Source organism: Chanodichthys erythropterus, chromosome 9 (assembly GCF_024489055.1).
Source record: "Chanodichthys erythropterus isolate Z2021 chromosome 9, ASM2448905v1, whole genome shotgun sequence".
NCBI classification, from domain to species: Eukaryota; Metazoa; Chordata; class Actinopteri; order Cypriniformes; family Xenocyprididae; genus Chanodichthys; species Chanodichthys erythropterus.
The window spans coordinates 24,401,415-24,428,120 of NC_090229.1; the positions used below are offsets into that span (position 1 = coordinate 24,401,415).

General features: G+C 35.8%; 1 protein-coding gene across 1 annotated transcript; it reads left to right on the forward strand.

The window, feature by feature from the left end:
- The first annotated feature begins 2,221 nt into the window (after positions 1 to 2,221).
- ulk1a (unc-51 like autophagy activating kinase 1a) lies at positions 2,222 to 26,662 on the forward strand. The gene is made up of 28 exons (XM_067395109.1): positions 2,222 to 2,668; positions 2,755 to 2,847; positions 3,293 to 3,334; positions 5,944 to 5,976; positions 6,243 to 6,279; positions 9,612 to 9,785; positions 10,093 to 10,166; positions 11,800 to 11,901; positions 14,599 to 14,657; positions 15,333 to 15,415; positions 15,532 to 15,582; positions 15,672 to 15,760; positions 16,347 to 16,470; positions 16,573 to 16,618; positions 18,083 to 18,166; positions 18,430 to 18,537; positions 18,640 to 18,749; positions 19,554 to 19,622; positions 19,715 to 19,827; positions 20,851 to 21,026; positions 21,189 to 21,301; positions 21,725 to 21,850; positions 21,962 to 22,128; positions 22,255 to 22,430; positions 22,533 to 22,651; positions 24,323 to 24,480; positions 24,585 to 24,720; positions 25,243 to 26,662. Exons 1-28 carry the CDS (start codon positions 2,579 to 2,581, stop codon positions 25,296 to 25,298), a joined length of 2,808 nt encoding a protein of 935 aa, XP_067251210.1. The 5' UTR covers positions 2,222 to 2,578; the 3' UTR covers positions 25,299 to 26,662.
- The last annotated feature ends 44 nt before the right edge of the window (positions 26,663 to 26,706 follow it).

The window sequence follows — 26,706 nt, forward strand, 5'->3', positions numbered from 1 at the left end:
CAGACTTGGCCCATACAATACACAGAAGCTCCTCATCTTCTTGGACCGCCTTCATTTTGATTTGAACCCTGAAAATGAGAGAGGTCTCGTAGGGCCTCACCTACCACAATATGTCATTGTGTGGGACAATGTGAATTTCCACTGTGGCCCACTCACCTGGTTCACTACTCATCCAAGGATGGTTATGGTGTTCCTACCACCTTACTCTCGATCCTATTGAGGAGTTTTTCTCTGCTTGGATGTGGAGAGTGTATGAGCATCGGGCTCAAGATCAGAGGTCCCTGCTCCAAGCAATGGAGATTGCATGTGAGGATATTACAGGAGATCATTGTAGGGGATGGTTGCAACATGCACACGTTTCTTCCCTCGTTGCATTGCAAAGGAGAATATACACTGTGATGTGGACGAGAATCTGTGGCCAGACAGACATCAGCGTGTGGATGGCCAGGAGGGTGAGGACGATGTCCAGGAGAGGGAGGGTGAGGACAGCGACCAGTGAAGAACTGTTAGTTGTGAAACTCCAGCTTTATTTTCAGCACTGTAGGCTGCATATAATTTTCATTGTTTTTTGTTTGTGTGTTTATATTGCAGTATATTATGCTGTATACCTTTTCTTTTTACTCTGATGTATGGAAGTTACTTTGTGTGAATTATAATGGTTACAATTTCCTTGGCAGTATGAGTGCAATGTGTGATGTCAAACCTTGGAGGCTACTCTTACCCTAAAATCCTATTTCTTTTTTCAGTTTTCTACACAGTGCATGTCACAACCATCCCCTACAACGATCTCCTGTAATATCCTCAGACACAGCGTCCATTGCATGGAGCAGGGACCTCTGATCTTGAGCCCGATGCTCATACACTCTCCACCTGCAAGCAGAGAAAAAACTCCTCAATAGGATTGAGGAAAGGAGAGTAAGATGGTAGGAACACCATGACCATCCTTGGATGAGTATGAACCAGGCCCTGATGAGCAGGCCACGGTGGAAATTCACATTGTCCCATACAATGACCCATTACAGTTTTAATGTATTATGCTGGCTAGACAAAAACAGTACAGTAACCATTGTCAATGAAGGACTGGGCTAAGACTGAAAGGTGGACATGAGGGATATTTCAATGCCATAGTGACAAAACATCTAAACATTTTGACTTGCAGTGCTTACACAGTGCCAAAGGGACAATGCATTTTGGGGGCACTGACTGTTTAAATGAGAAGGAAATTTAGTTTTGAAGCATGAGTGAGCTGTTTTGGGAGAGGCATGAGCTTCTGCAGGTGAACCATAGTGTTGTGCCGAACCATCCACATTATTTTGACAAAAGCACCAAGTGTGTTGAGAATGTCCGGTCTGTTTCAAGAAATGAGCCAAAGCAATTAAGAGGATCTTTGCCATTTCTGTGGCACTGACTATTTATTTGGTAAAGGAATTTAGTTTTTAAACATGAGTGAACAGTTTTGGGAGAGGTATGAGCTTTTGCAAGTTAGCTTTAGTGTTGTGCTGAACTGTAAGACTATTTTGCCAAATGATCTTAGAGTTTCTAGAATGTAATTTCTGTTTCAAAAAATGAGCCAAACCAATGGAGAAAAACTGTAACATAATAAGTAAGACCGGGTTATGTAAAATGTTAGACAGACAGACAGATTAGATAGATAGATAGATAGATAGATAGATAGATAGATAGATAGATAGATAGATAGATAGATAGATAGATAGATAGATAGATAGATAGATAGATAGATGGATGGATGGATGGATGGATGGATGGATGGATGGATGGATGGATGGATGGATGGATAGATGGATGGATGGATGGATGGATGGATGGATAGATAGATAGACAGACAAATTGATTGATTGATTGATTGATTGATTGATTGATTGATTGATTGATAGATAGACGGACAGATAGATAGATAGATAGATAGATAGATAGATAGATAGATAGATAGATAGATAGATAGATGTAATGATGTTGATGATAATAATGTATCATAGTGACATATAAATAATAGTGATCAATTGCTGTTAAATTATTATTATTATTATATTCATTATACTACTAATCTTGTTTTTTCCTCATACAGCACTGAAAATAAGTTAACATCAGCAGTTCATAAGGGTTAACACATCTGCCCCGGCTCTTTGACAAGCGCATGCGCAGATCCAGACACTAGTGTATAGACCGACTGGTAGTGCGCATGCGTGTAATGAACACGCACAGTTCAAGCTTTGTTTGGAAAGTGCGCAGAACAGTTTCCAAACAAAACAAGCGCGGCCGAGGCGTCACGACCGACTTCTGACTGTTTCCGAATCTGATTTAGCACACTTTTGTGGTGACAATAACAGTGTTTTAACAAAGAATCATCAATATGTCAGTGACTTTGTGTGTATTAACAAGAAGGTAGCGAATACCGATCATGACCGAAGTGTCAGGTTGTTTTGGTGCGAAGCAGCTGATGGGAAGCGATAAACGGGTCCAGTTCTTCTGTGCTGTAGAGATCCGCGGCGCACAGACGGATCCCTGACACCCTGATCTCACCCGTGGATTTACTGAGCTGCATTCAACTTTATACGCCATGGAAAGCGTTGGAAAATACGAGTTCAACAGGAAAGATCTGATAGGACACGGCGCTTTTGCTGTGGTGTTCAGAGGAAGACATAAACAGGTAAGTTTGCCTATTGTCCTTAACAGAATATGCAAATAATCATTCTACCCGACTGTCATAAAGTAAAATGATCTATTAATCCATAGAAACATGATTTTGAGGTCGCGGTGAAATGCATTAACAAGAAAAATCTCGCCAAATCACAGTCGCTCCTAGGAAAAGAAATCAAGATATTAAAGGTGAGTTTGGGTGCGTTTATCTCATAAATATAGTTAAAAATGTCGAAAAGGGCTTCTTCTACATATTTGCTATGGGCTAGTGACGTTTAGCTACTGATATCAAAGCTACAAATGTCATCAGTTCTTTATAGAAGCATTACATCTATAAGTTCTGCTCACTAATGTAGTGTGTACTTGTTTTGACTATACTTGTGAGGACCAAATGTCCTCACTTATATTGTGGAATACATTGACTGGTCCTCACTATTTTTTACAAAAACTTATAAATCAGGCAAAATAGGTTTTAATATAAATTTAGTAATGTGCACATGATGTGTAGGTTAAGTAGGGGTTGGGTTAGGTGATAGAAAATTTCATTGACCTGATATAAAATCAGTGGAAGTCCTATGTAAAGTCCTTACTAAGATAGCAATACAAACCTGTGTGTGTTTGTGTTTTTTACCAGGAGCTGAAACATGAGAATATTGTCAGTTTACTGGACTTTCAGGTATGTATCTGTTTACTATTGCTGTAACTCGGGGGAATTTAGTAATTTGGGATATATGTCTAAGGCTACTATGTTATTTTAAGTGGTTTCTAATCTATTAAAACAAAGTTTTTTTCCATGTTATTGAAGATATTTATAACTCGAATCTCGCATGGCTTAGTGTTGACAATGTGGGTGCAGTTCCCTTCATCTGATTGGTTAAACGTTAAATCCCGCCCAGTGATGTCACGCACTGTTTATTAGCAGTCAGACAGCCATGGTGAATAGATGTAGCCTGTATCTGACTCACCATGAGTAATGTTTTCATGTTGCAGTATCTTGCATCAGAAACAGTGAAACCATCTCTGTGAGTTCAAAGTGGGCTCTGTGAAAGGCAGATAAAACTGATAAACCCTCCAACTAAATCTCAAATGCCTCTTGTGGCAAAAGTACTAAAAATAAACAGGCAAAAGGCTTATGGCACAATGGCAGCCATGACAGATGTCTGTCTGTTGAAGTATACACCTAACACCTGTGCTCGTATTAGCTAGCACCTGCCAGCCCAGCTCACCCTTTTAACCGACTGTCTCTAAAATTTGCATACAGAACAGACGTTGTCTGATGTAGGATTCCCTTATCAATGTATCTTAATGAATAGAGGACTTGAATCCAGGCAGTTGAGCTTATCTGATGACAGGTGGCTGTCTCAGGTGTAGAGAGCTTAAGAAACTTAACACAGTAGGTTACACCTTCCATCTTGTGGTATTGTGCCCTGGAGGAAGTATAACAGGTTTACTTCAAATTGTTTGTATTGTTAAAAGACCATGATAAGATAAAAGGACAATAAGTATTAATCAAATCAAAATTAAATAATGAATTATATATATATATATATATATATATATATATATATATATATATAATATTTATACATATATACTAGTATACTCGACTACACAAGGCATCTAGTCCCAGATTGCTCTTTTAAATGGTAAGTTTTAAACGAATTGCAGCTGAATTAACTGAATTACACAGATAGTCAAGCCTCTCACCACATTATCCTTAGAGAATGACCTGACAGTGAATGCACACTAATAATTCATGCTCGCTCCATTACATCTCACGCATTGCTAGGGCTGACACCGGAGCATTTGATGCTAAACAAGCCTGCGATTATACGACCACCACCTTTGATTGGCTCCAATATCAGTCTAATCTCCATCTGGGCAGCATTTACAGCATTTTTCATGGGTTAGTCCAGCAGACAGCCCCCAAGCACTGGATCCACCTGACAGCACAATGTGCACCAGGTGGCCGGCTGCTGCCCTGCATGAGCGCTGAACAATAGCACAAGAAAATGACACTTATGCTTAGTCAGTGAAACCCAACTCTCTGCGCCATCCCGCACTCATGGAAACCTGCCGTGGAACAGCTTTGAGTTTAACTATGTTTGTTTTAAGCTTTCTGTTGTTTCAGTCTTTTGTTGTTGCGAAACACCTTTTTATTGTATGCTGATGGATCATAATGTTTTGACAGTCTTCTCTAAGGCCTTGTAAATATGTCTGGAGAAGATAATTTAAGTGTATTTTGCCCTGTGTGTGGTCTATAGCCTTGGGCTAGGTTCTACCTAGTTTACTTTGCATTACCGCTGATGGCCTGGTTTCATTTCTCATTGATTCTGCACACACACACACACACACACACACACACACACACACACACACACAGGAAGCTTAAAGTTAAGCCTTTATCCACAATAATTGTGTCACACTTATAAAATTAGCTGTTACACAACTTTGAAGGCTTAAGGGTTTGTTGTCTTTTATAAAACATGAAAGTTCTTTTGCTCATGTAATATGTTATTTAAACACGCGCTGTCGACTACTAAAACACGCTCCTCCCAATGCTCTGTCACGCCGGCCGGCTGCTGATCTGTTTGTCAGTCAGCTGTGGGTAATGACACCTCCTGATTCTGTCCCGACTGCTGTAACACGCAGGGACTGCATGGAGATTGGCCAAATGGGACTTTTGTTACACAACAAGTTGGCCATGTAAATACCTCATTCAGTTATAACTGGTCACCATGGCACTTGCACTGTGTGGACATATTGATCAGCTCCATTAATCCTTTCAGGAGCAGAATTTCTGCATTGAATTTCATTGGCATGAATGGGTAACAAACCACCTAGAATCCATACTGGGTTTGATTATGCACTCCTTGTGCACATTAAGAGGCTCTCAAAGGTCATGATTTGGCCAATGAAGAGCATTATGTTGCACTCAATGTGAATTTATTTTGTGTGCTGATTAGCATAAAAACATAAGGACGGAAAAGTTTCTCACAGCCCATGGTATCTGAAAGAGTTAAAACCTGTCATGTTGACGCGTGTTGTGATTTGTATTGCTTGCAAGCACATGCTATAATAACACACAATTGATAGAAGGCTTAGGTAAGTGTACGCTTTGTATGATGAGTCAACTGTGACTCATTGTGTGACCAGCCAGAGGCCTGTCCTGATCTAGACAATGAGGAGTTCGTGCCATGACTGTCATATGGCACGCTGCTGGGTCTTTCTTGCATATAATCATTTGTAAATGTTTAATTGTGTGCCACATGTCTCTGTCTGCAGGAGATATCGGGATGTGTCTATCTTGTCATGGAGGTGAGTCCAGATGGCATGCTGCACATTCACATACCCACTGTAAACCTCAAAATAGACTTCGTGTGAAGTAGAGGAAAAAATCAGAGGTCAAATTTCACCGTCCCTTGCAGGATGTCCTTTATGCTAAGCTTAATTCACACTTCTGTGTTATTATTGTCAGCATAAAGTCATTTGAAACCCTGGTGTTATTGTGCTTACTCTATCATCTGATGAGAGTTTTTTGTGTCAGATGTACACTTACAGTGTTTGACTCTCTCATTTTACAGTACTGTAATGGAGGAGACCTAGCAGAGTATTTACACTGTAAGTACACTAACCTCATTTCAATATGTCATATGTCTTTCACTATTATGTGTGCCTTGTATCTGTCCTTGTTGTGAACACACAAATAAGGCCCTAAATATAGCTAATTAAGATATTTTTTTAAACTATTGTTACAGAAGAGGTGTCTAATTTTTCCATGTTGTTATACCTGCTTGGTTTACGTATTTTGGCCAGTTTCAGGCATATTTTAGCGCAGCTTTTATGCAGAATCTTTACACACTTTGGAGCAGCACAGAGGCTCCATAACAAAACAAACATTTGAACCTGTATGCTGTAGATAAATAAATTCAGATGCATCAAGAATTAAAATACTGCCCATAAGTAATTTTAGACATCACAACATTAGTTACTAGTTAACATAGTATACTGCATGCAAATTGATATTCAGTTTGAGATTTGATGAAGATTATATATTTAACAGTGTTACTAAAGTATTAGTGTTTTTACAGTTATTATCTTAAAGTGAAAGTTGGAAGATGGCAAAGTTAATTTGTATAATGTCTGTCAACTTTATTTATATAACACCAATTAAAAACAATGATTTTTGACCAAGGTGCTGTAAAATATGCCCAAAGACTATCAAAAATAAAAAAAATATGCAACATAACAGATTTCAAGCTGGAGAAAATAATCATGCAATTGTAAAAATATTGGAAATGAGCATTAACAACTGAATATCCAATATTGGTCAATATATATTCAATAACTGCTCATACTTATATAGATATATATATATATGAGAGAGAGAGAGATATTGGTACTATTTATACTTTTATTAATACTTTAATACTAATACGAATGAGCTTTTTTGTATGTTTTCATTACTTTTGTCATTTTTATTATTATTTTTTAGAATTACTAGTTATGTTGGTAACACTTTATAATAACTGCACACTATGAAGCATTAGTTAAGCATTAGTTAATAGTTATTTCATCACTTATAAAGCATTAATAGACATTTGTAAGTATTTATAAATACAGCTATAATTGCTTTATTCTTGATTTATAAGCATATCTATAATGTGTTTAATAATTGTATTTTCATACTTTATTAATAATCAATGTATCATTTCTAAATTAAGTATTACATTATTTACAAACCAGTTATTTGGGAGTTGTCAGTGGTTCATTTAGGAAGTGTAAGTAAATGATTAATAAACTATTTAAACATTCATTTATACATCTTATTATTTAGACACATAGTAATAGTTACTTAGTGTTTTATTAACACACATTCCTACTGCAATTCATGATTAATTCAGGTAATTATAAAACATTTAGAAGTTGTCAGTTAACTATTTTTGTGAGCTCATCTAAAGTGAGGACTATTTATGCTCTGTAAAGCTTTTATAAATGAGATTTAAAGGTTCAGTGATCTTCTGCACTGCTGTTCTCTAATGTTTTAAAGTTAGTACCGTGGAAGTTTTGACACTAGGAATATGTTAATAAAGCATTTATTAACACACTGAGTAACTAATGCTATATGTCTAAATAATAAGATGCATAAATGTACATTTAAATATTGTATTAATCATTTAGTCACACTTCCTAAATGATCTTATGAACCACTGACAACTCCTAAATAACTGGTTTGTGAATAATGAAATACATAATTTAGAAATGATAAATTAATCATTAATAAAGTATGAAAATACAATTATTAAACTCATTATAGATATGCTTATAAATCAAGAACAAAGCATTTATAGCTGTATTTATAAATGGCTTACTAATGTCTATTAATGTTTTATAAATGATGAATTGACTATTTACTAATGCTTAACTAATGCTTCATAGCGTGAGTTATTCTAAAGTGTTACCGTTATGTTTAATGTATTTTTATTTTAGTTTTCCAGTCAATTATTTCAGTTAACAAATCATTTTATTAGTTTTAGTTTTAGTGAACGATAATAACCCTGTTCAATCCCTATCCCTTTTTGCAAACCTAAATGTTCTATATCTCTAAAATTCAGCTATATATATCAGGATGATCTATTGTAATTGTTTGCATTGTTTCTTCATCATCATCTTGCGCATTCACAAAAGGATGTGAATTCTTTCTAAGATTATTGACAGGACTTAAAGGGTTAGTTCACCCAAAAATGAAAAGTCTGTCATTTATTTCTCACCCTCATGTTGTTTCACACCCGTAAGACCTTCGTTAATCTTCTGAACACAAATTAAGATATTTTTGTTGAAATCCGATGACTCAGTGAGGCCGAATCATGATTCAACATAGAAGAATCATAAAGTTCCGATGCTTCATGAAGCAGTGTTTTGAAATCGACCATCACTAAATAAGTCGTTATTTTGTTTTTTTGGCGCACCAAAAATATTCTCGTCGCTTTATAATATTAATATTGAATCACTGTACTCACATTAACTGATTTAAATATGTTTTTAGTACATTAATGGATCTTGAGAGAAGAAATGTCATTGCTGGCTATGGAGGCCTCACGGAGCTATCGGATTTCAACCAAAATATCTTAATTTGTGTTCCGAACATGAATGAAGGTCTTACAGGTGTAGGTCAACATGAGGGTGAGTAATAAATGACATTATTTTCATTTTTGGGTGAACTAACCCTTTAAGACTAAGGTCTGTTTCTCAAAGGTTGAAGCCTTGAACTTGAACTTGAACTTGAAAATGCAGAGATATATTCACCAAACAAACAACTCCGGTCGTTCCTCAGAAAGATAATTCAGGACCTCTGAGAATAGCTTAGTTTCACACATGTGCTGCCACAAATAGAGTCTCTTTGGAAGTGGTCTCATCCACACACACAGACACCGTCTGGGTTCGAATACACCTTCATCTAACCATAAACATTCCAGCGTGTCTATATTTACCATGTTTGCGTTGACCACTCTATTTTAAGCCATAAGACTTTGTAGCATTGTTATGCTTTAAATCCATGCCAGCCTCATCAGGGGCTGTGTTTGCCTTCACCCGGTCACCTCTTACCACAGACTCTCTGGCACAACACCAAGATCCCCTGCTGAAACTCAAACCAGTGCCTGACCTCATTCACCTGCCAGTCTGTTATCTGCCCTGTCCTGGAGTGGAAAAACATAGAGGCTAAAAATAAGACTTCATGAAACCAGCATGTTTTGAGTGGAAGGAATGAGGTGCACTGGAGAAGGGGGTTTTTGGAAGTGGATGGCAGCTGGACTTTTTGTTTTTGATGGATCGCTAACTCTTTGTAAACAATGATGCAATATCCCACAATTCAAAGTGTTTTCATCAGAATAATCCTTTAAGTAGTAAACCATAATGAAATCAGTTGTTTGTTCCTAACTTTTCCTTCATAGCTAAAGGCTCTCTGAGCGAGGACACGATCCGTGTGTTACTGCAGCAGTTGGCGGGAGCCATGAGTGTTTTAAGGAGTAAAGGCATCATTCACCGTGACCTAAAGCCCCAAAACATTCTCCTTTCGTACAACACAGGTCGCAAGGCCAACCCCAACAACATCTGCATCAAACTGGGTGAGTGCTTCGGGTCAAAGTACTGATTATGAGACTGTAAGTTTGAGTTATCAGGTTTGGCAGTGGTTGCTTGTGGTGTTTTTGTTCTTGTGTTATGACTGCGGTTTGTTTTAGGTGTTTACGACGTTGTTCTGTATGCTCTCGAGCGTTATGTAGACACTGTGTGTCACTACACAGCTGTGTAAAGTCAAACAACTAAAAGACACTTGCTGTAAACATTCGTGTGCTATCTTTCACTACCAAAACAAGCTCTTAAATGTAGTCCTTAGCACCATACACTGATTCTCCTTTCTGTCTCTCTCTTTAGCTGATTTTGGCTTTGCACGTTATCTGCAGGGAAACACGATGGCTGCCACACTCTGTGGCTCTCCAATGTACATGGTGAGTGCTTGACTTCAAAACTTTCATGTTCTGTATTATCCAAATGTTCAGGAAAAAGGGCTGCATGATTAGGGAAAAAATCTAATTGGAATTTTGATTTAAAATGTGATTTTAAAAAGTAGTATGATACTTGGACATTTTGTTCGGCAACATAAATTAGACATAACCATCTCAAAAAAGGCAAATTCTGAAGCTATTATGTTTTTTTTTTGTTTTTTTTTCTTTAAACATATGTTCCTTATAAGTAACTGGATAATATCACAGTCTATATTTTACTTATAAGTTGAAAAACTTAAAAAAAATAAAAAAAATAAAAAGATAGGAAAATCTCAAGGGCGAATTAGTCTTCTGGGTTTTGATGTCATCCCTGCACAACTCTTATGGTAGTGGTTTGCTATCGCTGTGATTTCATGAGTGACGGGTTGTCCAGCACAAGTAAACACGTCATCGGAGAAGAGATGCCATTGCAAGAGGAAAGGGAAGTTATTTTGATTAAAAGCCCTGTTTCCACTTGGTATTAAGATGCGTTTTGGTCGATCGGATCACAAGTAGACGAGGGAAACATATACCCGGTTATACCTGGTATTTTAATCCGTCTCTTTTGTCCATTTTCAACCACTTCTGTCCTGATTTCTTTGAGCAGAGGGTCTATGGACAGGTAAATGTATGGGCTTTTTCAGATCTTTTGATCTACTGGACAAAATTATCTCGCACAATTTACAAATGAACGTGCCCGGAGACGACGGAAAAACATACGGAGAGCATCAGCTTTCGTTTCTGCTCTGACAGACACAAGACCGGCCGAACGTGGTGAGTGCATGTTAGAAATCAGGAATGATGAGAGAACATTGTGCTTGGTACATTTTTTGTCTTCAAACCAAAGTTGCGTCTTCAACCGACAAAGTTAAAATCCCATCTGGCTAGCGCGCTTCCCATAATGTTTACGTATTCAGTATGTGGAGAGTAGGCGGTCTTTTGCGTTGCTCAAACACATTCGACCACATGAGCGTTTGCTCTACGAAAGCAATCCGGTCCAGTGCGTTTTTGACTATCTCTGGTAGTAGTCAAAAAATAGACAAGCTCAAAACGTTTTACACCCCTTTTACACCTGTATTTAGCGTCATCCACTTGTGATCCGATAGACCAAAACGCATCTGGAAATAGGGCCAAAGATGGCAAGGGCACATTAATAAAAAAATTATGTGCACAGATAATTCATTTATAATAAATACTGCAATATTCCATAAGAAACAAGAATTGTCCATTCATGGTAACTTTAAAGCTTCTCCTTTGTTGGCAACAGTTGGTTTATAAGCACTTCTCATTACAAGTGTGGAATATGTTGGCCCGTGTTGTGCTGAGACGCTGAAATCACTGGATCATGAGCTGCTTGAGTGTAAAAGAACACAGTGCCACACTACACTCTGACGCACACAGTGCATGTATCTGTTTAATTAATTCACAGCTTTTAGTGATTTATTTTATAATCACACTAAACCATAACACAATTTCAATTTTATTCTAATTAATTGTGCAGCCCTACAGGAAAGTAGCTACGTATTTGATTTTCAGACATTCTCTGTATAATTTACTCTATGTTTTTGAGTACTACTTGTGTTGCTCATCATTACAGGCTCCTGAGGTCATCATGTCACAGAATTATGATGCCAAAGCTGACCTATGGAGTGTAGGGACCATCATCTACCAGTGCTTGACTGGCAAAGCCCCATTTCAGGTCAGTGACATACACACACCAGCACAAAAACAACTAATAGTTTGACCCAAAGAGACAAGTGTGATTTAACCCAACGCATGCACAGTCACATCTCTCTCTCTCTCTCTCTCTCTCTCTCTCTGTTCATTTGTGGATGTTTCTGTGGTCATGGTTTTAAAGGGATGGTTCACCCAAAAATGAAAATTTGATGTTTATCTGCTTTACCCCCAGGGCATCCAAGATGTAGGTGACTTTGTTTCTTCAGTAGAACACAAATTATGATTTTTAACTCCAACCATTGCCCTCTGTCAGTCAAATAATGCGAGTGAATGGGAACTTCTACTATAAGAGTAAATAAAACTTGGTTAGACATCCAAATTAAACCCTGCGGCTTGTGACGACACATTGATGTCCTAAAACATGAAACGATCGGTTTGTGCAAGAAACCAAACAGTATTTAAAGAGAAGCCCAGAATTAAAGAGATAGTTCACCCAAAAATGAAAATTTGAATTTTTTTTACCTCTAATACACCACTATATCCAACTGCGTTCAGCACTCGGTTAGTGAGGTCTTATCGCGCTCTGACAATGGCAGTGATGTCTCGCGCTTATACTTCAATGAGAGCGAGACATCACTTCCGCTGTCAGAGCACGATCAGACCTTACTAAGCGAATGCTGAATGCAGTTGGACATAGTGGTGTATTAGAGGTAAAAAAAATTCAAATTTTCATTTTTGGGTGAACTATCTCTTTAATTCTGGGCTTTATATTTTTTGGCTTTCTCTTTGAACAATGTGGATCAATTTAAAGGGATAGTTCACCCAAAATTAAAATCCTTGGTAACACTTTAGTATGGGGAACAATTTTCACTTTTAACTAGTTGCTTATTAGCCTGCATATTGGCTGTTTATTAGTACTTATAAAGCATATAGTAATGCCTTATTCTGCATGACCATATTCTACATCCTTAAATCCTAACCAATACCTGAACTTAACCACTACAACAACTACCTTACTAACTATTAATTAGCAGTAAGTTAAGAGTTTGAGGCAAAGTCATGGTTAATAGTGAATATGTGTTCCCCATACCAAAGTGTAACCAAATCCTTTACTACAAATTAAAATTAAGATAATTTACTCACCTTCATGTCTCAGTACAGTACAGTTATTCAGTGAAAATCTTTCATTGAAGTCTTTCAGACTTGAAAGAACATGAGGGTAAGTACATGAATTCAGAGTTTGAATTTTTAGGTGAACTATCCCTTTAAATGCTTTTTGTTCCTCAGAAGAATGTCTAAACCACAAAGAACAAATTCAATATGAGATTGTTGAATAAATTAGCAGAAATTTACCACGTTTAGCGTGTTTTAGGTCTAAAATTCTGCTAATGCAAGAAAACAAAGAAATACATTACCATTCAAAAGCTCAAGGATGGTAAGATTATTTTTTTTTAAACTGTAATGTTGTTGAAAGATTATTACAATTTAAAAACAGTCAGGCACAGTCTTCAGTGTCACATAATCAAAATGTGCTAATTTTGTGCTCAAGTAACATATATATATATTAAGATAATAAAATCTTAATGACCCCAGACTTTTTAAAGGTAATGTATATTAATCAAGAATTGCAAGCAATGTCACACAGTGTGAGTTTCGACTACGTCAGTCCTGATCGTTCTAGAACTATTTAATTGCGAAAGCTCAGCTGTGTGGCACCCTTGGTTATTTATGCCCTGCAGAGTGTGAAACATGATTGTGACATCTCTCACTGATAAACATAACCATATGCCTCTGCAACTAAACACACCCTCCTATTTACTAACAAACACTCACACCCAAACATACACACATGCCCACTCATATGGGCGGCACCTCTCTGTTTGCACTACCAGAACAGGGAGTTTTTTTTCTTTGTGATGAACATATTGCAAAATAAAAATGCATGTTTGTGTAATTTGTTGCTGCAGTACTTCCTCTGAATATTGCTCCAGGCTGGTCATTATATTAGTTCATTATAGTTCATAACAGTCACTGATAGTACTTAATCCTGAAAAGGTGATGCATGTGCCATCATGTATTGTTAAACTGACCTCTGTTCATACAGCTTCCACACAGCTAACATGTGAGCCCCATCTGAGCACACGGTCAAAACCGTATCTATTTGTGGGTTCATATTTTAGGCTTCAGAAAGAGTTGGTTATGCATTCGGAATTTCTGACAGTCTTGCAATTTGATATCAGTCTGCAGATGGGTCAAGATGAGTCGCTGAGTTCATTCAGAACAGATCGGTTATCTTTATCCTAACCATTGTTTACCTCATCCTGCATGGAAATATTACTTTTAGTGCTTATTCCTGCTGCCATTAGAAAGCCTTTATGATCTGTAGACAGTCCCTCTAGTCTAAAATTTAACTTCAGATCTAGAACAAATGTTTACACCCCAAACAGCCAGAGTTTAAAAGGGAGAATGTAGTAAAGCCATGTGATACTGCTCGCAACAAACTATAGTCCAGTATCAAGTCTAAAAATATCTATGATAGTGCATAGGCAGGCAGGCAGTGCATAGTTTTAAGTGAACCAACAATATCTTTATCAAACTAGATTTGCGTGGTTAATTGAACCAACAATATCTATATCTAACTAGATTTGACTGATTAGAGAAAGAATTTGAGAAATTGTGTTGACCTCATTATAATTAACTTTGTACAATCTTTTTCCAGGCAAACACTCCTCAGGAACTGAGGCAGTTCTATGAAAGAAACCGGAGCCTGAGTCCCAGGTAAGTGACCCTGAGGACTGTATGTTGGTCATCAATCAGCATGATCCGGTTTAGTTTGTGCTATGCTGGTTCAAAGGTCTCTGGTGTTGTAAATTTAAAAGAAAGTAACTTTTACTTAGCAAGGATGCATTAAATTGATCAAAAGTGACATTAAAGACTTTATAATGTTACAAAAGATTTCTATTTCGAAAAAGCTGTTCTTTTGAACTTTCTATTCATCAAAGAATCCTGAAAAAATGTATGTTTCCACAAAAATATTTAGCAGTACAACTGTTTTTAATAATAAAAAAACAACATTGATAATGATAAGAAATGTTAATTGAGCACCAGATCAGCATAGAAAGAAACTTCTTTCACAAACATTGGCAAAACCGACCCCAAACCTTTAAACACTAGTGTAAACAACCGCAGTTCATTTTTATCCATGTTTTGAATGCAGTAGAACCGGTTTCTTACTCTCAATGTTTTTCTCTCTTCCATCTGTCATTCCTTTCCCTCTTTAAAAGTAAAGCTTTATTTAACAAGACTGTTGCAATGTTTGCATTCATGAGTATCACTTTTATACTTAGTCAATTACAGAGTTACTCTGGCCCTTGCACAAGAATATAAACATGCACACTGTGAAGGTTGTGATTTCTGTCAGTGACTAACACAGCACCAAAATGCTTTTCCCAGTATTCCACGCGAAACCTCCAGCCACCTAAGACACCTTCTACTTGGGTTGCTGCAGAGGAACCACAGGGAACGCATGGACTTTGGTCAGTGGACACATACAATCACACATCTGACTTTACAAGACTCTGTAGAAATCATAGTTTGACAAAATATAATTCCCAGGAAGTGATTATTAAAACGTGATTATTGTCTATTTCAGATCATTTTTTCCACCATCCTTTCTTGGAGGCCAGTACATCCATGAAGAAATGTACGATTATGATGTACATTACCTTTTTCAGACTAATCTGCTATAGCTTTGGTTACAGTAACATTTACATCTGTTCATTGTTATCTTAGCCTCTCCAGTGCCCATGCCCACCTATCCCAGCTCTGGCTCTGTGAGCTCCAGCAGCGGTTCCTCAACCTCTCGCCTCACCCCTACTCAGGTAACACAGTAACAGTGCATGTGGGGTGTATTGTGATATTCTTGCTCTATATATAATGTATGGAGTACGATATAGCTACACTACCATTCAAAAGTTTGGGGTCAGTAAGATTAATTTTAATCAGCAAGGATGCATTTTAAAAAATAAATGCTGTTCTCTATTCATCAAAGAATCCTGAAAAATAATTTAATAATAAAAAACAACACCGATAATAATAAGAAATGATTCTTGAGCAGCAAATCGGTATATTAGAATGATTTCTGAAGGATCATGTGACACTGAAGACTGGAGTAATGAGCTCACATCCAAAATTTTCTTGGAATTGCGATTTTATATCTCACAATTCTGACGTTACGCCTCGCAATTGTGACTTTTTGCTCCTCGCAATACTGAGGAATTGAGAATTTATATCATGCAATAGAAAAAAATCTGAATTGTGAGATAAAAGGTGACAATTACCTTTTATTTATATATTTTTTTATTTCGTGATGGAAACAAGCTTGCATAGGCTTATTTCTAAAATGTAAGAAGTTTTACTGACCCAAACTTTTAAACAGTAGTGTAAATATGAAGTTTTTCTTGACAGTCTGACACTGAAGCTCCGAGGGCCCTCCCTCAAATGACCCCCACACCGTCTCCAGGTTCCCTGCTGAAAGACTCCTCTTCCTCCGAGTCCGATGACTTCGTAATGGTGCCGGCTCAGTTCACCAGTAAGATGAGCCCTCGCACTTGTTGACCTACTTTGGATTATGTAACAAACAAAACTGCTTTATTTGCACAAATACAACATCTCAATCTGATCACTCTTGTAGGTGAACTAGTCTCAGCAGAAGGGCAGGACAGTTTGATGCGCAGCGGGTGAGTGAGTTTACATTTTTCCAATACTTTAAGGGTTAAAGTGACACGGGCCACACACATAGTGTATATAGTTACATGTGACTTGCTTCTCAACACTAACCTACACAACAAATGTGCATGCATTTTGTTTCTTCACTTAACATAACGGTTTGCTTGCTTGCCAGTATGTCACGTGTCATGAATATTAATTTCAAGGGAGTCAGTTGACTTTTTGACCAATGGTTCTGTGAAGAGGTCTGTTTATGCATTGACGCATTTGTGCAATGAAAGAATGAAGACCTTACAGTCATGATAGCAAAAATGACTTGAGTATAATGTTTCATGTTCTCTACAAATTTTCAAATGCAGTTTTTAAACATCTGTGTCTGTCATCTAATGCATTCATGACCTTGTTAAAAGACAAGTTAAGATGCACGTTTATACAAAACTGTTAAAACATTTGGGGTTTAGTTAGATGTTTTAATGTTTTTGAAAGAAGATTGTTATGATCACCAAGGCTGCGTTTATTTGATCATAAATACAGTACAAACAAGAAATATTGTGAAATGGGTAAAAAAAAAAAAAAAAATATATATATATATATATATATATATATATATATATTAAGATGTAGTTTATTCCTGTTATGGCAAAGCCTTTATGAGCAATAGATTTTTTCAGAAACATTTAAAAAATATGTTGTATGAAAAAATAAGATTAAATATAAAAATTAACAAATAATAAAAAAATTGATTAAAATAAATATGAAAATTAGATCATATATTAATATATATTATTAATTAAATAATTTATATTAAAACATTTAAATAAATAATAAAAAAAAGTTTTGAAGTTTATTTTCTTTTTTGTTTAGCAATACTAGGATTTAATTAATGCAGAAAGTAAGACTATAAATAAAAGTATAAAAACAAATGCAGATACAAATACACAGAAGTATAAAAACAGATATACAAATACAAATATACAAAACATGCTCAGGAGTACAATATCAAATAATGATATATATATATATATATATATATATATATATATATATATATATATATATATATATATATATATATATATATATATATATATATATATATATATATATATACAGATATGCACATACAACAAAATCTTGAAACTAGATATAAATAAAAATACAGTACAGAATTAAAATATCTGAACTGTACAGAATCAAATTAAGTAGAAAAAACTTAATGTAATCCAATATTTTCCAAATAATATTCTACAATATGTCACTAATTTAAATTAGTATAAACTGGGTCTTTAAACATTATAATATACACCTACCTTTTTAAATTTTAGGATGGTGGTTGCATGAGGTTGATGATCATATTTGGGGGTCTGTGGAATGGCATCTAAAATATTGAAAACCCTTGGTCTCTATTATATAACCAGCGGATGGTTTAATATCATAGCAGTAATGGCATAACTATGTATGTGTACTATTTCTAGAAGTTCACTGCTGGGTGTCGCCGCTTGTGTGGGTCAAACCCCATCATCCTCCCCGTCTGTCAGAGCCTCCCCAAGCCCCTCCAGGTACTGTGTGTGCATTAGTATGGAGATTAGCTTTTAATACAGCAGAGACTGTAAAAAAACACACTCTCTCTGAAGGCGAGCATCTCACATTAAACAATAGCCTTTGTTTGCATTTGTGAAGTGAGAGACAGCTGGCTGGCCGGAGAAAGCAGGAATTCTAGAGATGAAAGTAATTCACAGATCACCAGGGAACAAATGGTTTAAATGTATGTGTCTGCATATGACATGCAAATCATTCACCCCCCACCCCCCTCTCTCTCTAGGCCTCTGGAGGTGTTTGGCAGTAGTTACGCTCAGTCTGTGCCTGTTCCCGTACCGACACAAAAACACAACTACCACAGGATGGAGCAGAATCTACAAGTGTCTGACAGGTTGGGTTCATCTTTATATCTCTCTCTCTCTGACATAAGAATACATAAATGTGCTTCTGAATGCCCCATGCATCAGCACATAAGCTCTGTTTGTTATTTCAGGACAGCAACACCTGTACATCACTGCTGCTCAAATGGATTTCCAACATGTGGGCAAATCAAGGCTTCTCCAGAAACAGGAGGATCCAGACCGTTTCTACCTTCCCCACAGGGTAAAGAAATCAGTTCCCTGCAGAGCTGTGTTTTGATTTGCATACTTCACTAATAGAGCAAGACACTCTATTAGTTTAGAAATGTAATATTTAAAATGTACTTTTTAAAGTAGTTTTTGAAGCCTGGAAAGGTAATAAAAATATATTCCACCTTGCGGCCCAATTCTGCATTTGCAGTCTGTTGCAGTTATGTTCTGTTGTTAAATATGAATTTAATTCAAATTGCTTGTGTGTAGAATAGAGCATCTGCTTGCATGCCAAAATTATGTCTTATTTGTGAATGAATTTGTCTTTTTAGTTAGGTATTTTCAATACTTTTTTTAGACATGTCTTAGTGATTCTTTTGCATATCCGTCTGAATCAAAATAATTTTTAAAAATCCGCACCACTTTAATTACAAACACCTGGAAAGGTCATGGAAAGTCATGGAAATCAGTAAATGTTAACTTAAACTAAAACTACTATTTAAAAGTTTTCAATAATTTAAATAAATCCGAAATAAAATATTAATAAATATTAGATGAAAAACTTAAACATTAAAAATGACTGACTGAGATAAAATAAGTTGAGGTACTAAAATTGAAATAATACTAAAACTGAAATAAAAATTAATTAAAGCTATATAGAAATATTACATAAAAATGACCAAACTATGAACTGAAAATATGAAAATAAAGCTAATTAAAAATATTTATAAAATAGTATATATTACATTGCTGTAAATTCATCAGTCTAAGGTGAGGAAACCATGTGTTTTTGTAGATCAAATAGAGAATGCTAACCTGTTGTTTTTTGTTTTTTCAGTGGGAAATGTTCCTGAAACACCTAGTCAGCCCCAGCCTGTTGGCAGTAAGACAGGGTTAAATGCTGCAGGTAAAATACCTGTTTCACTGTATATTAATTTGATTTTTGTAAGCCTTGTTGTTCCGACTTCCCTACTTCCTCTGTCTCTTTTTGTCTCTCAGATCAGCGGCCTGGTCAGGTCTATCCTTTCTTCACTGACCTGACGACCATGGACCCGACCCTGACCCACAGACTCAGGGGTCATCGGAACAGCCCAGAATCTGTAGTGCACAGAGTGAGTAACTGTTACAATATATACTACAATATAGAGGAGCAAGTCATTAGATTTTGTAATGACTTCAACACAGAAATAAATATAATACATGTTTACTTTATTCAACTGAGTATTTGACCAAATGTTTAGGTATAGTTTGGGGTCAGTAAGATGATTTTTTTTTTATTTTTTATTTTTTTATTGAAATTAATTCAGCATGGATGCATTAAATTTATTTAAAAAACAAAACAAAAAAAAACAATGTAAAGACATTTATTATGTTACAAAAGATTTCTATTTCAAACACACAACTGTTTTCAACATTGATAATAATAATAAATGTTTTTTGAGCAGCAAATCAGCAATTAAAGTGATTTCCAAAGGATCTGAAGACTGCAGTAATACTGCTGAAAATTCAGCTTTGCTATGTCAGGAATAAATTACATTTTAAGAATATATTTAAATAGTTATTTTAAATTGTAATAATATTTCTTAATATTCTGTTTTTTGTTGTTGTTGTTGTTGTTGTTGTTTTTTGTTTTTTTTTAAATAAATGCAACCTTGGTGAGCATAAGAAACTTTGTTCAAAAAAATCTTACTGACCCCAAACTTTTGACAAATCATTATTACTATATACACTATATAAACCACACTATATTAAAGGCACAGCTAAATTTGACATTTATTATAATTGGTTTATACGAAGATTGTTTTAAGTTCACTTAAAAGTTGCATAATGTATATATAATAAAATATAATGTTTATTTTTCACCCTATTAAATGTTAAAAATTATGTCTTTCAATAATACTGTAATGCTGAATGGTTATAATAGCTAATTTCATCATTTCAGGCTTTGTTGTGTCTACATTAATTTGGATATTCAGTGTAAAAAAAAAATGTATTACAATATAAAAAATATATTAACTTTTAATGTTAGGTGTAATTAATTGTGGTTAATTACAGAAAAATGTGTGATAAATCACAGTTAATATTTTAATCAATTAACAGCAGTAAAATATATAAGTGATTACTTTTCATTTCAGTGGGATTTGTATCGGAGGCCCGTCTCTGGTCAAACTCCAAGTACGGCGCTGGTTCAGCGAGGCCTGACCGCCCGAACCAAGACCATGTCCGACCTGAAAGACCTGGCACAGTACCCGACTACAGGGCCCCGTGTGCCACTTCTCAGGCCAGCGGAAAGAAGGGACACGGTCAAAAGGTATTAGTCAATAAGGCTTTAGTTCTGGGTAAAAAAAGTTTGTGACATATTAGTGATGATAAGTTATATTTCATTATCAGCACTGGAATCACTGCAGTGATATGATTGCTGGAAGATGAGTTTGTTCCTTAGAGCTGTGTTTATGGGTCATTTGTGTTTTAGGTCATTAAGTACCGGCCGTCTCTCAGATAAGCTGCTGAAGGCTGTGTTCGGACATCAACTTGACAGGGGCAGCTGTGAGAGCTTAAATTCAGAGAAACCCATGGACACAACAGGTATGAGCTCATGCTAACTGTGATGTTAGCCACTAAACAAAAGACAAGCTTTAAAGTTGGCATGAAACAGGAGTTGCGATAGTATTTTTATCCCTATTATGACGTATATGAGACTGGTCATTGAAATGTTATGGAAATTCATTGGTCAGAATTGTGGGAATTGTATATTTCTTCAAACAAAGGTTTACAGGTATATCTTAAGAAATGCTTTTAAAACTATCTATAATAACCATGTACAGTCTTGTATGTGTAAAGTTTATAACTAAGCTATAGGTATTACAGCGCCAATTATCTTATGCCTTGATAATACCTTTTTAATTAATAGTTAATCATAGTCGTTGATAATATTTTAAAAACATGGCATCAGGCACTTCTCTTAGTGTATCTGCTGTTTAAAACGACGCATTGTGCTGATCTCTGTAGCACCCCCTTGTGGCAGTGATGGCATAGAGCAAGGCTCAGGCAGTCCTGCTGGAGTTGTGTTCATGCTGGGCTCTCCTGAATTCGAATACACACCTCCTCACGCTACTCGACCTAGACGCTTCTCAGGTGAAATTTCCATTATTTTACTTAATGAGATTGAAACACAAGTATTGTATTTGCGTGTTGTATCTGATAGACTCACAATGCATTTTCATTTCACCTCATCTCCTGTTGAAGTGGGCACTCCCAGTCCAACAAGCCCTGGCTGGACCTACGGTCATTTGCACGAGGCCTACGGATCACCTGACAGCATGCGCTTTGGTTACACAGATGCCATGGCAACAAACCTCAGTGAGGGTGTGGCATTTGTGCCACCTGAACTGCCAGAAGAGACACTTATGGAGGTAAAATAATTTGGCTATACATTATGTATGAAAAATACAGTCAGTCAGCTGGCCATTATATACAATTGAGAACTAAAACGCTTGTGTACCAGTATATTGAAAATGCCATCCGCTTCTTCTCCACAGGAGGGGCATACAGACCTGCTGAGCCGACTGCGCTTCATTCTAGCCTTTTCCCACTGTATCACAGAGGTCGCTCGAACAAAGGACAGTGGGACTGAAAGGAACATGGCTCTTGATGCCTCATTCTTAGAGCAGAGCGTGGTGGCTGACCAGATCAGCCTGCTGAGCCGCGAATGGAGGTGAGATACTACTCAATCATGCGTAAACATACACGTGTTTTATATGTCATGTGTATGATATTACGTTACGTACGCTGTGAGTGATGTCACGTGTGTATGTAGCTCTGCAGAGCAGCTGGTCCTCTATATGAAGTGTGCCGAGCTGCTGTCCTCCGCGCTACACACAGCGATGGCCGGGATCAAAGAAGGCAAACTTTACCCATCAGGATCTGTTAAACAAGGTAAGTACTCCAAGCACATAATCACCGAAAACAGCCAACAATTTTAATGCAAAATCAATTTTAAGGTAAAAAAAGGTACATGTAAGGTACATGTGCAAAAAACACTTTTGCTGCTATTGAGGTGGGATACGGGTAAGATTAGGGACAGGTTTCAGAGTTTAAGTTAAGTTTAAGGGTGGGTTAAGGAAAGGGTCAACAGTGTAATTGTAGATCTAATTATAGAAATTAATTGCAGGCTAAATATATATATATTTAAAAATATGTACAAACTTGAATGTACATAATTACGGAAGAGGATTAGGGCCAAGCAATAATAAAAAAATAAAACCACCTCAAGATTAAAGTTGTTAAATTTCGGAAAAAAGGCGATATAAAATGTTAAGAATAAAGTCATTAAATTACGACAAAAAAGTCGTTAAATTACGAGAACAAATTCGTTAAATTATGAAAAAAAAAAAATTTAAATTTCGAGAAAAAAGTCGAGATAAAATGTTGAGAATAAACTCGTTAAATTACGAGAAAAAAAGTCGAGATGAAATGTTGAGAATAAATTCATTAAATTACGAGAAAAAAGCCGTTAAATTACGATAACAAATTTGTTAAATTATGAGAAAAATTTCGTTAAATTTCAAGAAAAAAGTCGGGATAAAATGTTGAGAATAAACTTGTGAAATTACTCGAAATTTAACAACTTTAATCTTGAGATGGTTTTGTTTTTTTATTATTGCTTGGCCCTAATCCTCTTCCGTACACAATAAGTGCACTGTAACAAAATTTAATTAAAATTTTGGTACATAGTAGTTAACATAAAGTGGGACCAAGAAACCTCTAAATTATGCAACCATATATCAAATGTATTCAATGTATTTTTTATACATGGTTATATGCAACCATATAACCATGTATAAAAAATGTATATGTTTTATACATTTAATTTATTCCATTTATTAATTATGATTTCCACCTTTTGCATTTTAACTGAATTGTTTTGTTTTTTGTGATTGATTTACTGTTTAATTTACAGCTGAAATTAAACTGCCAGGTTTAATTGTGACAACTTAACCCACACAGAGTACAACATATCACAGACATAATTAATTGCAAAAACAAGATCAATAATTATTTAATGAAATGTAATATTATATACATTTTATTTATTGAACAAAGACATTATATGAATTTATATCTGTATCTGAATCTGTATACACACTTTCACACAAAAATGCAAAAAATACTCCAGTCTTCAGTGTCACACGATCCTTCAGAAATCAATCTAATATGCTGATTTGCTGCTCAAGAAAAAAATCATGGTAATACTTTATTTTTAGTGTCCCTGTTAATTAATAACAATAGTAAATTAAGCATAATTACAAGCAACTAAGTACATGTTGATAATTAATATTCAATACTTATTTGTATAATTTCACTGTAACAAGGGCATTTTAATAAGAAGAAATGTAGGTTAAACTTTATTTTATCAACACTGAAAAAATCTGTCGAAATTGTGACATTTTTCAGATTTTTTCGTAATTTTTTTGATGAATAGAAAGTTGAAATAGAAATATTTTGTACCATTTATAAATGTATTTACTTTCACTTGTGATCACATATTGTAATTAAGACATTCATTCTGATTGGTATGTTGTTTTTGTGTGTGTGTTGCTCTTGCAGTAGTACGTAAGCTTAATGAGATGTACAAGGGGTGTGTGAACTCCTGCCGTTCTCTCACTGAGAAACTCCAGCTCTTCTTCAGCAGCAAGCAAAGACTGATGGACCGCATGAACAACATTACTGCTGAGAGACTCATCTACACACACGCCGTTCAGATGGTATGAACGCACTCATGTTTGCTTTCTTACAATTTGAGGAGAAACATTTCTGTATCTAATCTGTAATAAAGAGTATGAATTGCGCTCCTCTCTTATATGATCAGGTGCAGACGGCAGCGCTGGACGAGATGTTTCATCATGGAGAAACCTCTATAGAGCGATACCATAAGGCCTTACTGCTGATGGAGGGCCTGTCCTTAATTATTACAGAGACTGCAGACATAAACAATATCAACAAATGTGAGTATGACACAACTACTCTAGCGTTCAAAAGTTTGGGGTCGGTATGATATACTGTATTTTATTTTATTTTTAAAGAAATTAATACTTTAGCAAGGATGCATTGATCAAAAGTGACAGTACAGACACTTATAATGTAACAAATATTTCTATTTGAAATATGAAAATAATATCATGGAATATATAGAAACAAGCAGTTTTCTGATAAGCATGCTTTATGACTGCATGTTGCGCATTAGTTGGTCCGGCCTAAAAAAATGCAACTTTTTGTCATGATTTGACCATTTAGGAACAAAATGTTTGTCGGATTTCATAGGTGAGTTCAAAAAAGAAATGTAATTGTAATCTTGGTGAACAGCTTTGGGGAATTTGATGTTTCCCCATTTAAAGAGATAGGAGCTGTACTTGCATGACTGAAATAGCTGCACGAGAGGCATTTCAAAGATGGCCACCGAGTGAAATGACTTGCCTTAAAGGGACTATGTCTCATCTCTAATGTACATTTGTTTGCCATTTCTGTAGGTAAACAGTGTATTGAGCGGCGACTCTCCTCCCTCCAGCCCAAAGGATGTGTGTGATGCATCAAACCCATCTCATTTCATCAACAGTTACCATTTTAAATTTCATGAAAGTAAAAACTCACACTCACCCATTCATTTAAAATGTGATACTTGGTTTACAAAGCCAAAAAAAAAAAAGGTGAGAAAAGACTTTTTCATAATAGACAGAGATGAAATCTCTATTGTATGATCCTTAATGTATATAAACAGAAGCAGCATCTGCTGATTTAAACATCTGTTTTGTTCAGAATACTGTGTGAAAAAAGAATCAATTGGTTGAATAGATGTCACGTGTAAAGCTTCTGACCTCTGATTCCACACCAAATGCATGATGGCACTTCAAGTGATAACTTTAATCTTAGTACTTTGGCATTAAAGACAGTGTTGGGGACTGAATGAGAAACATGCTTATGATGTTAGACTCATTACGTTACATGGAATGATCCTGTTTTGATGGACTTATCCTGCATGTTTTTGCATGATTCTGAGGAAACGATAGTTATCTGCTGTATCTAATGAGAGTTGGTAATCATTTGAAACCTCTGTGACCACCGAACCGTTGTTGGATGTGTGGTAGTCCGCTACAGATGTACAGCTCTAATGTGGCAGTTGACCAAAATCGTGGCAAACCTTTGCAGACCTAATGATAAAGACTGTCGGTTTCATATGTTGTCATATGAAGGTGGGAGAAATACTTGAGAATTGTATTAGATTAACTATCATATTGTTATTCATGTATATGTAAAACAGCGAAGCACTTTATAAACCCATTTGCCTGAAAACAACCACTGCAGAGGAGGCAAGCCTTCAATGTAATGGCTCAGTTGAATTAAAGTCAAAGAAAATGCAATGAGATAATAGTCAATAGCTTGTGTGTAGTATTTTATATTTATCTGTTTTTAATTGTCAGTCTGAAAGTGATGTTTAAGTTTTCAGTTTGCTTTAGAATCTTTAGTAAATGACTTTTGCACATTTTGCTGGGATGACTTAAGTCTCTTTTTGTGGTGATTTGGTAGTGCCTTAACTGGTTTAATCTCGCTGGACAATCGAAACAAATCTGAGACTTACAATCTGTTATACTTCATGCATATTCATATCATCTTTGTACATTACTTGCACTATTTTTGCATTTTCCGACGGCAATAACTGTTTTCATATCAAGGTGTTTTAAGGCATTTAGTCAGAATTGTGTGGTAGAATGATGAATGCACATGAAACTTTTTAAAATAATAGTGATGTTAAATTGAGGACTATTTTGTATATGTTGTTACAGTATTTATGATGCCTTTGTCTTTTTATCTCCATTTGCAGAAGCCAAAAATAAGTGCAGAATGCATGTGGTATGGGTGTGTGTAATTGAATAAATTTCACTTTTATATGTACTCTGTGTATGTTGAATAATTTAAAAATGTTTTATGTAAAGTCT

Bases quoted from the DNA above. Each gene is read 5' to 3' on its own strand.
- ulk1a (XM_067395109.1), top strand. From the start codon at position 2,579: ATGGAAAGCGTTGGAAAATACGAGTTCAACAGGAAAGATCTGATAGGA. The intron at 9,786-10,092 runs GTGAGTGCTTCG...CTCTCTCTTTAG, and splicing joins CAACATCTGCATCAAACTGG to CTGATTTTGGCTTTGCACGT. The intron at 21,851-21,961 runs GTGAAATTTCCA...CTCCTGTTGAAG, and splicing joins TCGACCTAGACGCTTCTCAG to TGGGCACTCCCAGTCCAACA.